General features: G+C 36.2%; 2 protein-coding genes across 8 annotated transcripts in view; both read right to left on the bottom strand.

Annotated features, from left to right (window-relative positions):
- Nucleotides 1–3,711: 3,711 nt before the first annotated feature.
- anxa14 (annexin A14) lies at nucleotides 3,712–10,136 on the bottom strand. Of its 6 annotated transcripts, none has more exons than XM_058047103.1 (12): nucleotides 9,063–9,785; nucleotides 8,810–8,906; nucleotides 8,657–8,739; nucleotides 7,545–7,658; nucleotides 7,381–7,471; nucleotides 7,219–7,298; nucleotides 6,274–6,312; nucleotides 6,070–6,160; nucleotides 5,817–5,912; nucleotides 5,671–5,726; nucleotides 4,452–4,559; nucleotides 3,719–4,274 (listed from the first exon to the last, which is right to left on the bottom strand). In XM_058047103.1, the coding sequence occupies exons 1-12, from the start codon at nucleotides 9,087–9,089 to the stop codon at nucleotides 4,215–4,217; spliced, it is 942 nt and encodes a 313-aa protein (XP_057903086.1). In that variant the 5' UTR covers nucleotides 9,090–9,785; the 3' UTR covers nucleotides 3,719–4,214. The 6 variants fall into 6 exon arrangements, with proteins under 6 accessions (XP_057903089.1, XP_057903086.1, XP_057903090.1 ...); XM_058047105.1 differs by lacking the exon at nucleotides 9,063–9,785 and adding an exon at nucleotides 9,813–10,136 and having other exon boundaries at nucleotides 3,720–4,274; XM_058047102.1 differs by having other exon boundaries at nucleotides 3,723–4,274; nucleotides 8,657–8,745; nucleotides 9,063–9,782.
- A 492-nt stretch (nucleotides 10,137–10,628) lies between these two features.
- The window catches only part of LOC131102084 (uncharacterized), a 42,159-nt gene continuing 36,192 nt past the window's right edge, over nucleotides 10,629–16,595 (bottom strand). For both annotated transcript variants that reach the window (XM_058047575.1, XM_058047574.1), the window contains exons 18-25: nucleotides 16,562–16,594; nucleotides 14,826–14,938; nucleotides 14,624–14,753; nucleotides 14,399–14,538; nucleotides 13,118–13,241; nucleotides 12,766–12,924; nucleotides 12,526–12,685; nucleotides 10,629–11,239 (exon numbers count right to left, since the gene is read on the bottom strand). In XM_058047575.1, the coding sequence (XP_057903558.1) occupies nucleotides 11,151–11,239; nucleotides 12,526–12,685; nucleotides 12,766–12,924; nucleotides 13,118–13,241; nucleotides 14,399–14,538; nucleotides 14,624–14,753; nucleotides 14,826–14,938; nucleotides 16,562–16,594 (948 nt within the window). In that variant the 3' untranslated portion in view covers nucleotides 10,629–11,150. The remainder of the gene's footprint in view (nucleotides 11,240–12,525; nucleotides 12,686–12,765; nucleotides 12,925–13,117; nucleotides 13,242–14,398; nucleotides 14,539–14,623; nucleotides 14,754–14,825; nucleotides 14,939–16,561; nucleotide 16,595) is intronic.

The following is a 16,595-nucleotide window of genomic DNA, read 5'->3' as shown; positions in this document are numbered from 1 at the left end:
CATAAGAGACTGTTGCGGCCCTACCCCAGGCCACAGTGAAACTCAACTCTGAACCACTGAAGTCACTTCCTGTCCAACCTCAACTCAGCTCCCCAGCACACAGTTATAGCAACACATGCAAACTCCATACAGAGATGGCCGAGGGTGGAATTGAACCCTTGTCTCCTAGCTGTGAGGTCTGCGCGCTAACCACTCGACCACCGTGTCACCCCTGTACGTATATTCCTAGCTAAAACAAAAGTAAACATAGTGAAGTGGTAAAAAAAAAAAAAACATATCAGCAAAAACAAGGTCAGCCCATAGGGAAATTCAACATTTCGAACAATGTGTTCTATTTCAAATGCTAGCGTGTGTCATCCATCTCCTGCAAGAAAATCACAAGGCACCATTCCCATAGGCTGTAAAATACAGAGGTGTGATAAAGCTTTCAAGGAAGAGGAAGCAAAGCGTGGAAAAATATGACACAGATGAGTCAAGAAGTTCAGTATAGAAAAAGTTGCTGAATATCAATCAGGTTGTGTTATATTCTATTGTTATTATTAGAATAGAAATATTGTATATATCAAAATAACAAGAGTATGTGGCGCTGTTACAGATGTGGCCGTTTATTTAACCACAGTTTAACCACAGATTATATGAGGAAATCACTATGAAACCTATTTGTTTGTCACTCTGTCAATTATCCACCATGAACAGATACAAAATGTTGAACAGGTTGGTTTTTTTGGTGCTTTATAGTTAATCTGTCAACTTCCTTGGTTGGACGTAATCACATCACGATTGCCTTAACACGTGAGACGAAATAAAACAGAATAACAACAATGGATGCCTGTTATACCTGGTATCTGATGGCTAAAAGATGTCCATACTTTTGTATCAATTGTATCAGTGTCAGCAATCCACAAAAGGCGTTACTTGATATATTTGGTCAATTTTAACACCAGGAACTGAGTGTATTTTTTTAAAAGGAAGATAAAAATAAATCCAAACTTCATAAAGAAACAACTTCCCGGTTTCAAGGTCAGACCACAAAGCGAGCCATAAACCAATTCTAACACGCCCCAAAAAGATGATACTCTCATATAAAAGGAAGATATTTCCCCAAATTTCCCCAAATATTTCTCCAAAATCGGCCTTCTTTGCTGTAACCGGAACATTCTGAGAGCATCTCGATTGAGCGTTTTGTCTGTCATTTCTGCATCATGATGAATTTGGATTTGGGATTTTGCATTCTGGCGCTCCTGTCCTTGACGCAGGTATCACTCATTTTTCTTCTATTATTTTTGCTTTGTTTACCTCAAAATCCCAGGATAAATTAATGAATAACTATGACACTTAACATTCATTCATTCAAACTGCTATCAAACATCCTAAACGGAGTACACCAAATTATTAAATTATTATGAGCATTTTAACACATAGTAATCCCTCATTTATCGCGGTTAATTGGTCACAGACCTGTCTGTGATAGGTGAATTTGTGCGAAGTAGTAGTCTTTTGCGATAAACACAAGTTAGAGCAAAGAAAATCTCTTTATGACCTATTAAGTACAATTTTAACATCATTAGAGACCTCAAGACATGACATAGCACCCCTAAAGTCACATTTTCACTCATATCACCCATTATTTTGTATGCTGCTTATGCTCACGGGGGTCGCGGTTATGCTGGAGCCTATCCCAGCTGTCTTCGGGCGAGAGGCGGGGTACAGCCTGGACTGGTCGCCAGCCAATCACAGGGCGCATATAGACAAACAACCTCATATTTATAGCTATGGACAATTTGGAGTCGCCAATTAACCTAGCATGTTTTTGGAATGTGGGAGGAAACCGGAGTACCCGGGGAAAACCCACGCATGCACGGGGAGAACATGCAAACTCCACACAGAGCTGGCCGAGGGTGGAATTGAACCCTGGTCTCCTAGCTGTGAGGTTAACCGTGCAGCCCCACTCAACATTCAGTATGTGTGGATTGAGGTATAAAGACTTCTTGAATGAATATGTGCATTTATTCCCGAACAGGCTCAAGAAAACACAGCTGTCCCCACAACATCTGGAGAAGATCTGACCATCAGCGCATCAGCGGATTACTCCAGTCCAAGCACACCACCGCCAACCTCCCCCAACCATCACAACACGGGCCCTACGATCGCTACTGCAATGTCTGCAACCACCACTAAACATGTCACCTCAACCGATGCTGTAACATCAACGACTACCACCACACCAAAACCAACCATTTCCTCCTCTACCTCCATTCCTGGTGTTTCTCAGAGCAGCACATCTTCATTGACGACCTCTAATGCTACCATGACCAGCACCATCCCTATGACTCATCCCTCAAATTCTCCGTCGACAAAGCCTACAACTTCCACGACAACAACCGGACCACAAACCACGGTGATCATCCATACAACCACACACAACAGAAGCTCTGGAGTCACACAGTCTCTGACGTTGCTTGGGGTGGCCGTCTTTCTCAGTACAGTACTCACAACACTTGACTGTCGCAACCATTAGTAAGGATAAAGACTACGGTCTACCCAAATGTTGCAAAGCTAGGCGGGACTGGTGATTTTCACAGACAATCGGAAATCACAACACTCCACATCGATGCCAGATTGCTACAGTATACTTGGTAAAGGATCTAGTCCTATGAAAGCGACAGAAATAACTAAGCAGATTTTATTGAGTGTTTTTGATACTGTAATACTGCAGTGTGATTTGGGTATGATTTCCAACATCCAACTTGTCTGATTTCACCCAAGAAGCAAATCCTGCCCTCGGGACTTCATTAGTGGTCTGTTAGACAACAAGAAGGAAGTAATGGCGAGTCAAACCTAACTAGTTTTTCCATGCCAGTTAAATATGAACCAAGGTTTATAGGATGGTAATAACTACTGTATTTTATGGAGCTCTATGCACTTTTTTCTTAGTTTACTTATATTTTTAGGTATTAAGAATGTGTCACAATCTTTTACATGTAATATATTTGCACTATTTTATGTGGTACAACTATGATGTTGATTGCTTGGGAATCTGCTGAAAAGCATTTGTATTTTCAATTTAATGAAATAAAGAATTATATTCCAATTTCAATGAAAATATTATTTGAAAATGATGACATAAATAAAGTAAATAAACATCTTGAAAATGTTTATTTCTTCTACACACATTTTTTATGTGTTTATATATATATATATATATATATTTTTTTTTACTAGCATACTAGTAGAAATATATTGGTTCCCAACCTTTATTGAGCCAAAGCATATATTTTATTGTAGAAAAATCAGCGTGTTGTTACTTATTCTGTTATATAAAAAATATTTGAAAATGATGACATAAAGTGATAAACATCTTGAAAACGTTTATTTCTTCTACACACATTTTTATGTGTTTATATATATATATATATATTTTTTTTATTATTATTTTTTTTTTACTAGCATACTAGTATATATTGGTTCCCAACCTTTGAGCCAAAGCATATATTTTATTGTAGAAAAATCAGCGTGCTGTTATATAAAAAATAATATTTGAAAATTATGACATAAATAAAGTGATAAACAACTTTTATGTTATATTTTTTGTTTATTTCTTCTACACACATTTTTTATGTGTTTATATACATTTTTATGTGTTTTATGTGTTTATATATATATATTTTTTTTTTTTACTAGCATACTAGTAGAAATATATTGGTTCCCAACCTTTATTGAGCCAAAGCATATATTTTATTGTAGAAAAATCAGAGTGCTGTTACTTATTTTGTTGTATCAATGACAACAAGTAAGTATGCAAATTATCTGCTGCCATCTAGTGGAAGAGCATCTGATTGTTCTGCCTGTCACTATGCGTCCCTGGCATGGAGAGACAAAGTGAAATTAAAAGAATTCTCCATGTCACGCCTGATCTCGTACACTAATTTGAAATATGACAATGGCTGGAAATCATTCTGCTAGAATGCAAACTTTTTATTTATCACATCAGCATCAAACTAGCAGAGGAGTGTGTCAGAAATGAAATTTTTATGGCCGTATCAATTACTGGTACTTGTGTTTTTTTGACATTATGTGGTGGTCCAAGAACCTAACTGCAGCAAATGCTGTATCTATTTAAAATGACCATGCTACACACCAAAAATGTTTTTCAAATTTAATGGCTTATACTGTATATTTGAATAGGCAAATATAACAATGTTGGTTTTATTACATTAGTCTTCAGATCGACAGATGGCCAACAGAGCCTGTAAATGATCCCCCTTAAAGTGTTTCTGTTGAGAAAAAAAAAATGTTTACTGTGAAATGCTTGTCACATACTGTCCTTATTGTTGGAAGAATTTCACATACGAGTCCCTTGTTGCTGGAAACGTCTTTAGATCATTTGTTATGTGTTCTGTGGTTGTTTTGGGACTGTATGTGTGTTTTTGTACAGAAGTGACTTACTGTACCTGCAGGGTTGTGTAGAGAGAAGTGCCTGCTAGTTTAAGGAAAGCAACTCTGATGCAGAGTAGATCTTTCTCACTGTGGGACACCATGATGCTTTGTACTACCGGTGCCTGCATTAAAGAAATGCATTGGATTATTAAACAGAAGACAGCTGTATTGCATTTGAATTTTAATATTTAATATGTATATTACCTTTTATAGACTAAACAACATTACACAGTAAAAGCATCCATCTTCTTCCAGTAGTGAGGATTTTGAGGTCATTATTCAGCAGAGTTTATGTACTGTATGTACTCTGTTTTTAACTCATTTGACTGTAGCATGAGAATACAAAGGGACTTAGAGTTGAACCTTGTGGTACTCCAACATTAATATGAATGGGGTGTGATTTGCTGTGACAAACAATGTTTTTTCTAGGCTGTATGGAAGATAAAACCATTCAAATAGAGAGACCTCGATGTCCTAACATAAGACAGCTGTATTGAATATGAATTTTCATATTTAATATGTATATTACCTTTTATAGACTAAACAACATTACACAGTAAAACCATCCATCTTCTTCCAGTAGCGAGGATTTTGAGGTCATTATCCAGCAGAGTTTATGTACTGTATGTACTCTGTTTTTAACTCATTTGAATGTAGCATGAGAATACAAAGGGACTTAAACTTGAACCTTGTGGTACTCCACCATTAATATGAATGGGGTGTGATTTGCTGTGACAAACAATGTTTTTTTGAGGCTGTATGGAAGATAAAACCATTCAAATAGAGAGCCCTCAATGTCCTAACATAAGACAGCTGTATTGCATATGACTTTTAATATTTAATATGTATATTACCTTTTATAGACTAGTACAACTCATTTGACTGTAGCATGAGAATACAAAGGGACTTAAAGTTGAACCTTGTGGTACTCCAACATTAATATGAATGGGGTGTGATTTGCTGCGACAAACAATGTTTTTTGAGGCTGTATGGAAGATAAAACCATTGCATATGACTTTTAATATTTAATATGTATATTACCTTTTATAGACTAAACAAAATTACACAGTAAAACCATCCATCTTCTTCCAGTAGCGAGGATTTTGAGGTCATTATTCAGCAGAGTTTATGTACTGTATGTATTCTGTTTTTAACTAATGAATTATTAACTAACGATTATTAACTATTATTAACGAATTAATGAATTAACTACTAACGATAAGCACATCCTACCTTCATTCCGGTTAGTCTTTTGGCAAGGTAGACATCAGGGTGTTGAATACACTGCACTGTTGGGAAACAAACTTGCCAGTGTGACTTACTATGCTTAATGAGGGGAGGACACCAACACACTATACACACACTATAATGACAAATACCTAAAACACTCAATCCAAGGCGAATGTCCCCTGAGAATCGTTTCTCCAGAGCTGGAATCACCATCTGTCCCCTCTCTATTTGCAGTCCCAACAACACTGTCAGGATTAAAAAAAATCAACACAAACTTTACAACTGAACAAAATGGCAAAGCAGCGCAGTTCAACCCGTGACCTGCAGTCACATTCATAGCTGGTGAGGCAACAATTAGAATTAATCAGCTTAAATGTATGTATAAAATATTTTGTAATTCACCTTTTTTAAGATGATTTATGTCTCTAGAGGTGAGTATGTCAATCCAAGGAGCTGCGTCGGCTTTTTTCCCATCAAGTGATGCAGCGAGAGCCTGCAAAAAAAAGTGTGTCATCACAAGAGGAATATAACAGATGCAAGTACATCTCAAAAGTTAAATAGACCAACCCAGCATTCTATTAATTCAAAGTACATTTTTTTAATTACCTCAATGTCCCTCTCAACAACACCTGCAACTTCTTGTTTCTGTTGAAAGACATTTAATATTTCAATAGTTCAATCTCAGGTCATTTCGATTGAAAAGTTGGTCAGTTGGTCCATACCACAAAGATTTATATGACATATATATGATTTAAAATTACAGCATCTACATCTACCTCCACACGGAAGCCCGTTTCCGCTGCTGAAAGAAAAAATAAATATGCCAATGGCAATAATTAATAATTATGAGATAAACACTGAAAATGTTCCGTACATAAGAAAGCCGTAATTGTGAGATAAGAAAGTCAAAATGATGACATCATAATTATGAGATAAAAAGTGGGAATTATGACATAAAAAGTCATACATCTGACATAAGAAAGTCATAATTACTGAGATAAAAAGTAATAGTTATGAGATAAGTGAAAATTATGAATTAAAATGTAACGATTATTAGATAAAACGTTATAATTATGAGATAAACTCACAAAATTCAAAATAAAAAGCCATAATTTTGAGATAAAAGTTACAAATGAGATAAGAATGTCATAATTATGAGATAAGTCAACATTTTGAGATAAAAAGACAGATTTATGAGACAAGAAAGTCATAATTATGAGATAAGTAAAAAATTCTTCAATAGAACCTTCTCCACATGGCATTCAACATTTTTTCTGATAATTTGTACATTTTATCTCATTATGACTATTTATCTCATAATTCTGACCTTTTATCTCAGATTTATGATTTTCATATCTCATAATTATGACATACTGTAACATTGAGATATTTTTTTCTTTCAGCTGTGGAAACAGGCCTTTATACGGTCAACCATCTTTTTCAAACTTGCAGGTATTTTTTCTCCAGTGCAAAAATCTTAGTAAATTTTATTTTAATGGTTGGTAAAAAAAAATAACATAAAATAAAATTAAAATAACAACCACACATTACATTAATAAGAGCCACTACAAGCTTGGCAAAGTCCCCACTGGTTTCTCCTTTCATTTCCTCCTCCAGGTCCTTTTTATACACTGAAAATGGAAGTAGATATACGTAAATGTATTATATTATTATGATATACACAGAATGGATTTGTAGCTATTGTGTGCTTACATTCTTTATACACAACACGAATGTCTCGAATTTGCTTGCTCGATCGTGTACACAATATCTCCAGGAGTGTCTCTTCATCGGTACCCAGACCCTGTGCAAACATGCATGCCATAGTTACCAGCATTGGAAGCAAAGTGACGTAACTGTATAAAATACAAACACACCGCCATGGCCTGTTGGAGGCGATGAGCCTCATGTTGCAGAGGACGCATCATCAGTTCTAGCATGAACGTTTCCAGATCCCCAGAAAGAAGTTTCTTCATGACAGCTACTAGGTCCTACGTTGGAAAGAGGCAAGACAAGGCTTATAATACTTCATGTGACTCCATTGGTAATGGTAATGGTAATAGTTTTATTTCATTTGAACATGCATCAGATTACAATTGAATGCATCACATAATCAGTTCACAGTTCCACATGTCCAAAAGGAGTAGGAAGAAGCAAAGCTTATTAAATCCTACCCCTCCATCTGGTACTTTTACAATCAGTAACTGTTTCATTTGTTCACTTCCTGCTTTCCATAATACAGTTTAAGTTTTTTTTTAATAATGTACCTCGTACCGAAGTACGAGGTGATATGACCATACAATGACATTATGTGTACCATAGTAACTGTCAATATAGTACACATAATGTCATTAGGTTGAGTCTTGAGAAGCTACAGTAAATCTGATGAGCAGCTATTTCAGTGGGTTCTAGCAAAAAACAAATTTTTCAAAAATAACTGTCTCATAATATTACAACTTAAAATACCAGTTGTTTTAATAGTTCAACTTTCTGCTAGTAAAATGACTTTTTCTCATTTGATTACATTTTTTTCTCATACTAGCGTCACAGGAGATTAAAATGGGACCTAGAAATGCACCATGAGTAATGCCATCAATCCATTTTTTATGCCACTTGTCCTCACTAGGGTCGGGGGGGGGGGTGCTGGAGCCTATCCCAGCTGACTTTGGACAAGAGGCGGACTGGTCATGAGCCAGTCACATGCAAATGAAAGTTCTAAAATCACGACTCGCTAAATTTCTTATCAACATTTACCCCATCTCTGAGAAATGGGGGTGGGGGGGGGGGAGGGGGAGTCAATCATCAATGTGACGAAACGAAAACTACAACACAAGAGCTTGATGAGACGCCACGGTTAACCTCCCTTTGTAAACAAAGGTGTGTTGAAGAGATATTTGATCAGCAAACACTTAAAAGCTACAAATGTCTCCTTGGCTTTGTCTCTAAGAATATAGCAACATTTTATGTTTATTTTAAAATGCTTCCTTACCTGTTGCGTCGTCCCTTTAAAGGTTTTGGCGATTTCCTGTCTCTGCGCATTGGTACGATTCGTTAAGATTCTCACAAGAGTGCCTGCATCTGACCAAGGAATATGTTAGGGTTGGCTTCAATTGTATCCTAAGCTCAACAAATGCAGGATTACCTTTCTTCTGCAGTGCTTCGTGGATCACGACTACGTCTTTTTGTGGGCGGAAGCTGGGGAAAGGTCGCACCGTTCCAAGGGTACCCCAATACATTGTCTATATGATTCATTAATGTTTTTTTATGCTTGAAGTTGATTGGAATTAATATTTATTTAAACACATATTTTTGCCTTTCATATGTGCACCCTAAGACATAACCTAAGAGAATTTCATAATAGCAGACCACAAGTTACAGTAACAAAATGTACTTACATGAGATTTAAAGTACCGCGGGTCCATGGCGTTGGTTCAAGTACAAAAACAGACCCACATGCAGGAAGAGAAAAACTAGCTAGTGTTTCCACCTGTGATGCAACGCCACAGTAGGAAGTAGTAGTGGATGTTTTTCTTTTTTTTTTTTTTATCTTTTACAACCTGAAATCATAAACCTGCCCCACCTCCTGGACCTGGTTGGACCTGGACCCAGCTGACTATCATTCTGACCAATCAGCACACTGTAACTCTATACAGTGTAAGTCTATGGTAAGCAATAATATGGCAATGGCAATAATACAATACACTTCATGTAGTTAAACTGACATTTTCTCAAAAATCCAACTTCTTAAATTTGGTTTTGTACATTCTTAGAAGATTTTATATACATTTTATATATATTTAATTTAATTTATATTAAATTTAATTTCCTTACTGGCCAAGGGAAGGGGCGTCTTAAAACTGTTACTTTCATCCAAGCTGTTGTCTTACGTCATGACACAAACTAATTAGAGCTAAAGTGTTCAAAGTGCAGCCCAAGACCTTTAATAAAATGCAATTTAAAAAGAAAACAACAGCAATTTTATGAGAATAACATCATTTTTGTAGCATAACATTTAAATATTAAAGAAATACGTATTTTTTTCATGAAACCCTGAATCAATGGCTGCACCCTTGCGACTGGCTATATGATATGAAACAAGGAACCATAAAATCACCTTAATATAGACAAAAGCATATTTTACTTACTTTTTGAAGACAACAAAAATCACTGTGACACTTCCAGACGAAGAGAAAGGCTGTCCGATGAATACAATTATTTTTCGGGTTATCTCATTTTAGCCGTCCGTTGGCTGCGTGGCCACATGGCTGCGTAAACTGTCGTGACCGTGAGTCTCCAAAAACTCACCATACACCATACGTCAAGTGTCCGCTCTTAAAATACCGAATTAAAGCTTTTTACTGTGTAAATATTATTTATTTATATATTTACACTGCTTGTTTTTGTTTTGAAATAAGTGGACGGACGAAACTGCCGAAGACAGGACACTACGAGTCAAGGAACTAGTGATGGAAATGTTGGCTCTTTTTAGAGAGTCGGTTCTTTTGGATCCGGCAATAAAAAGAACCGACTCTTTCGGTTCACAACTGGTTTCTCAGATTTTTTGATTAATTTATTACCTAATAAAGTTACTAATGTAAAAATTTAATTTTAAATGTTTATTATTTAAATGAATGAACAGCTACAAATTATGTAAAAATATTTTCTAAATATGATTCAACTGTGTCAACTATGCAAGCAGCCTCCTGCTGATCGTTTCAAAGAGCCGGAGCCACTACAAGACACGTGTAGTTGGCTGCAATAGAGGAGCTACAGGTGATTTTGTGATCGGCGTTGCCATAGTTATATCGGCATATGCTGATCACGTGATTTTTTGGGGAACTCAGCTGAAAATGATAAATCAATTAAATACAGTATATTGGAGTTGCCTCTAATGGCAGCTACTATACCATTCTTCTCTACTGTACTGCATGAAAAAATGAACAGTTAATTTTCTCTTTTATTTGACATGTTTTTTTATTAGGCATTTTTACAACCACACCCTCGTACATACATTTCATGTTAAAGAATAACATATACTGTTATTTATATATTTAATATATCTTCATTTTTAAACAATGATAGAAACTGGACATACACATCCCATAGAATGACAAACAATATACTGAAACAAGAAGAGCAACATCATAAAACATACAATACATACTATATATATAAAAATAGCTTAAACATTTTTTTTTTGCATACCGTACATTCCTTGGCTTTATTCATCCACTGTTGTAAACTTAAAACAATGCATGATTTGTAAACCGCAAGCGTCAAAGTCATTTGGGCAAATGTTTTGGGTTGTAAATAAACTCTGCATGTCAATGTATAATACATACGCCATAACGTGATGCTTATATTATACATAAAAATAGTTATGGACTTTCACATCGACTTTAAGTCAGTGCCGGTGACGGCTCCTGGTTCCTCATAATAAGAGCAGATAATATTATGATATTCATATTCGTGTTGGAGACGGTTCAATTCAGCAGTACAATCTCCCAATTTTGGCTTTGCCTTTCACCCTCCGGCATAATCACAACATGGTCCTTGTCGTAGCTTTTTCCACCTGAAAGTCAATACAGAAACTTTAGATATAAATAGAAGTTATGAAACATTATGAAAAGGGTGGTAAAAACACCCCCAAAATATATGTACATACTGCATCAAGGCATCCTACACGTATTAAAAGCGCTCAGGGAAGAAGTACATTTGAAACACTTATATGCTAGGACTACGTTAAAAAGCCATAGCATTTCAGTATGTGGAATCAAACTATGGAATGGATTGAGTAAGGACCTCAAACAATGCACAACGATGAGCCAATTCAAGAAACAATACAAGCAGTTGATGTTTGCTGAATGAAATGAAGAGTCTTGAACCAGTCATGATGTGCTATATATATCACTATATTGACACTTACTATGGTACCCATTATGTCATTGGATGCTCATATCACCTTTTAAAATTAAAATTAAAATTAAAATTAAAATTAAAATTAAAATTAAAATTAAAATTAAAATTAAAATTAAAATTAAAATTAAAATTAAAATTAAAATTAAAATACTTAAATTATATTAGGATAAAAATTAAAATTAAAAAAGTAAAAAAATAATAATAATAAAACTTAAATTATATTAGGAAAGCAGGAAGTGAACAAATGTAACAGTTAATGATTGTAAAAGTACCAGATGGAGGGGTAGGATTTAATAAGCTTTGCTTCTTCCTACTCCTTTTGGACATGTGGAACTGTGAACTGATTATGTGATGCATTCAATTGTAATCTGATGCATGTTCAAATGAAATAAAACCATTACCATTACCATACAGTGACACAGTCGGACAAATGCAGTGTATTAATAACTCAACAAGACATGCGCCATATTGTACGCTAACTGGAAAAAGTATGCAAACCGAGGCAAAAAGTTGGCTTAATTTTGAACTTTAACTGAAAAACATGCTAACTGGGGAGGTATGCTAACTGAGGTTCCACTGTACATACAAGGGGGTACAGCTGCACTGTAGGCGTATGAGGCATTGCCTTGATGTAAAAAAAAAAAAAAAAACACTCAAAAAGATAATTGCATCCGGGCTGCTCCCCTGTGCACATGGAATGTGCAACTTCAGCATGAACGAAAGCCCTGCATTTATCTCATGAACAAACTGAATGAAAAAAATCACCATGTTCAAATGAAATACAACCATTACCATTACCATTACCATTACCATTACCATTGAATACAGCATCCATCTAGGGTAGTGTTTTCTTCTGATTCATTACCATTACCATTACCAAAAGCGCCTTCATTGAGAGCATTGGGATATTTATTATCAGGGATTGGGTTTTTATTATACCTTTAACATCCATGACCATGCCAGGGAAAGTGATGCTGGTGATTAGTCCTCTCATCTGGGCCACCCAAGTCTGAGCAGGCTGCCGGGTCTCGTTCCATAAAACCAACTTGGCTCCCGGTTCAATGGTGCCCATGACCTGGAGGCTCATTGCTGGCGACATCTAAACACACATATGTCAAAACAATGGAGTTACAAAAAGATCGGCATCGGTTTTGATTGAATTAATGTGCAAATATTTACCTTGTTCTTGATAAAGCCATCTTGATAGAACCAGATGTCACTCATAGGCTCCACTTCTGGTGCGGCCACCACCCGCCCGGATTTCATCTCCTCCACCCCTCCCTGTACGGACATGAAGTGGCCGCTGTCTGCGTTTTTAATGCGGAAAAAGTGCCGCTTCTGGAAAATATCACATAAAAAAAGAATTTTTTTTTATACAATTTAAGTAAAGATAGAATAACAATGAGAGTAATCATCCCCAATATGCAAAATATTTCTTGTGCTTTTGTATAATATTAGTAATGGTCATCGTCAGAGTGGTAGTAACAGTTCCCCCTGAAGCCCCAGATACCAAAAACTGAATATGACAGACCTGTCTGACTGGATACATGGAGCCAACTGTCTGCAGAGAGCTGAACTTGGGCCAGTTGGTAATTTCAATTGGCTCCAAAAGGAATTGGCGCCCTCTATAGTTGCTGTATTCACATAGCACCCACCTGAAAACAGGAAGGACAATTCCCATCATAGAAAATGTATAAAAATAAAAATCTTTAAGTGTTGTTACAATACACGAGGAATAAAAATAAACAGTTGGGATTTATTTTCAAGCCACAAATATGAAAACATCATATTTAAAAAAAATGACAGATGCAAGCTGATATTATTGTGAATTATTGTGACTTTTCTAATATTTACTGTAAATGTAAACATTTTAATTTGTTAAACACAAAAATAAACACCTTAAACCCCCTACAGCTGGGATTTATTTTCAAGCCACAAGTATGAAAATATCATATTAAAAAAAAGACAAATGCAAGCTGATATTATTGTGAATTATTGTGCCTTTTCTATTATTTACTGTAAATGTAAAAATGTTATTTGTTAAACACAAAAATAAACACCGTAAACCCCCTACAGTTGGGATTTATTTTCATTCTCTTTAAGCCACAAGTATGAAAATATCATATTTAAAAAAAAATGACAGATGCAAGCTGATATTGTTGTGAATTATTGTGACTGTTCTAATATTTACTGTAAATGTAAACATTTTAATTTGTTAAATGCAAAAATAAACACCGTAAACCCCCTACAGTTGGGATTTATTTTCAAGCCACAAGTATGAAAATATCATATTTTTAAAAAAATGACAGATGCAAGCTGATATTGTTGTGAATTATTGTGACTGTTCTAATATTTACTGTGAATGTAAACATTTAATTTTTGTTTGTTTCTCTTAATATTATAACTTTTAAAGATGATTTTTTTTCTTTAATACTCTGTATTACTTAAAATGACAATTTCCTCATAACATTTTTCTCTTAATATTTTGACTTTATTCTTGTAAAAGCACTGCTGATTTTTTTATTTTTCCTGGTATTGTTTGTTTTTCTGTTTGTTAAGTAATGCTTTATTTTGATGTGACGTCAATTAGCCTTAATCATGACAGTCTGCATGAAAATAGATTTTTCATCAGGCTATTTTTAGTCCCAGAAATCCCTTCTGCAAAAGGCCCAATTTGCAGAACAGAAATGGTTACCATTGAATATCACACAAACAAAATGCTATGCGCATGAAAAAAAAAATAAAAATAGTGTTTGCATAACACATATGAAAAATATGCACCAAATACACTTTCACATACACAGAAACTCACCATCCACTGTTAACTCTAACGGACAAGACGTGATCATTGAAGCCTTCCCCGACCATGCTGATGAGTTCAGAGTCTGTGGTGACCTCCCTCCCTTCCAGACCCTCAAGGCCAAACAGTGATATTGAGGGGACTGAGAAGGTCTGCACAGGAAGAGAGATTGAATTTCATAACCATGCAATAGAGGATAGATAAAAATATGTTTTTCCATTATGTACTTCATCCCACCATCGGCACAGCCTTGACGGAGCGGATGAAGGTGCTTGGTGTGCAGCCCATGCTAGTTAATGTGGAGTAGCCTCCTTCTGCTAGGACATACATGATCCCGGTGAAGTCTTTATTCTCATACAGAACCCAGCTGAAACAGAATAATTTAGTTTTTAACACAATATTAATTTATTATCACGACGTTTCATTGAAAGTCTCTCACCTGCCTCCCACAACTCTGCAGGACTTGGTCTGGAATTTTTCAGTTTCTGCTTCCTGTTTATAGTTGTAGATAAGACAGTCGCCCTTGTAGTCCGGCTCAGAGTACAATAGTATCTGAGAGAGGCAAATTGGGATGGATTGTATCAGATCGGATGGCAAGCGAACAAGGAAAAACACAGTGAGTGTGTGTTCTGCTTCCACAATAAATGTTTAAATATGAACGTTCCGTATCCGCAAAAGGCCATCATCAACACACTGATGATGTAAAATACCCGATTGGTATGATTTGAAGGATTGCTAGATTGCATTTTGTAGTCGATTATGGTATATTACACAAGTGATATGTAGAATTATGGTCACTAGGTGGCAGTAATGGAACATTGCCTTACATTACATTACCTTAACACTGCATGAATTCAGCCAGGGCGCGTCTGACATGACGGTGAAAAAAAAAAAATCCTCCCATCCAGTGTGGAAGTGGTAGAAAATTGGTTTCTTAATTTTATAAAAAATAAATTCAAGGCTAACTGGTTAGCTTGCTAGCTTGCGGCCATCTTGACTCCCTGCACCATAAGAGTTGCAATTTGGTGTAAACAATAAACGTGCAATGAAGTGCAAAGATTACTGTAGGGGTGTTATTTCATGTCTACAGGGCTCTTATAATGTTAAAAATTGAAAAGTCATATATATGTTCTCTATGCTAGTATGTATGTAAGTATGAATACTGTATTCTAGTGGTGCTGGAGCCTATCCCAGCCGTCTTCGGGCGAGAGGCGGGGTACACCCTGGACTGGTCGCCAGCCAATCACAGTGCACATCAACCATTCACACTCACATTCATACCTATGGACAATTTGGAGTCGCTAATTAACCTAGCATGTTTTTGGAATGTGGGAGGAAACCGGAGTACCTGGAGAAAACCCACGCATGCACGGGGAGAACATGCAAACTCCACACAGAAATGGCCGAGGGTGGGATCGAACCCTGGTCTCCTAGCTATGAGGTCTGCGCGCTAACCACTCGAACGCCATGCCGCCTCTTTTTATGTTATTATGTCTACTATATTAAATAATATGAGTGTAAATATAACTATAGGGGTGTTATTTAATTTCTAGAGCTCTCTAAACAGACTTGCTGATTTTCACTTATCACGGTCAGGTTTGGAACTTTTATTGTATTGTAATTATTGTATTATTGTACATTTTGTGATCTGGTCATGCATTTGACGGTTTGAAAGCAGTAAAATGGCAATTCTACTACGTGTGCACCATTTGTAGATGTACCATTCACACTTACATTCATACCTATGGACAATTTGGAGTCGCCAATTAACCTAGCATGTTTTTGGAATGTGGGAGGAAACCGGAGTACCCGGAGAAAACCCACGCATGTACGGGGAGAACATGTAAACTCCACACAGATATGGCCGAGGGTGGGATCGAACTCTGGTCTCCTAGCTATGAAGTCTGTGCGCTAACCACTCGACCGCCGTTCAGCCCCCATTGCAAAACATAAAATGGCTAAATGATCTAAAATCCAAATATAAAGCATTCAGAAGATGCATTCAAATACAAAGTGGTGATGATATGCAGTACTCTACACTGGTCAGTAGGTGTCAGCAATGTTACTGTAATGTTTGATAAGACACACAAACACCAAACTTAACAGGCCGTGCCGCCCTGTATTCTGTTAGTCAATCATGCAATCATACAATTAAACAACCAAATATCTACCCACCTCTTTCCTGGTCCTGTTACCATCAGCTGGAGCC

The sequence above is a fragment of the Doryrhamphus excisus genome, chromosome 14 (assembly GCF_030265055.1).
Source record: "Doryrhamphus excisus isolate RoL2022-K1 chromosome 14, RoL_Dexc_1.0, whole genome shotgun sequence".
Taxonomy (NCBI): Eukaryota; Metazoa; Chordata; class Actinopteri; order Syngnathiformes; family Syngnathidae; genus Doryrhamphus; species Doryrhamphus excisus.
This window is presented reverse-complemented; position numbering and strand designations above follow the sequence as displayed.

What these genes read in the sequence shown, in the direction of transcription:
- anxa14 (XM_058047102.1), bottom strand. Translation starts at nt 9,089, where the DNA reads ATGGACCCGCGGTACTTTAAATCTCAT. An exon ending in TTGTAGTGGCTCTTATTAAT is followed by an intron (nt 6,313 to 7,218) that starts GTAATGTGTGGT and finishes GTCTTTCAACAG; the next exon opens with AAACAAGAAGTTGCAGGTGT. An exon ending in CATAAATCATCTTAAAAAAG is followed by an intron (nt 5,913 to 6,069) that starts GTGAATTACAAA and finishes TAATCCTGACAG; the next exon opens with TGTTGTTGGGACTGCAAATA.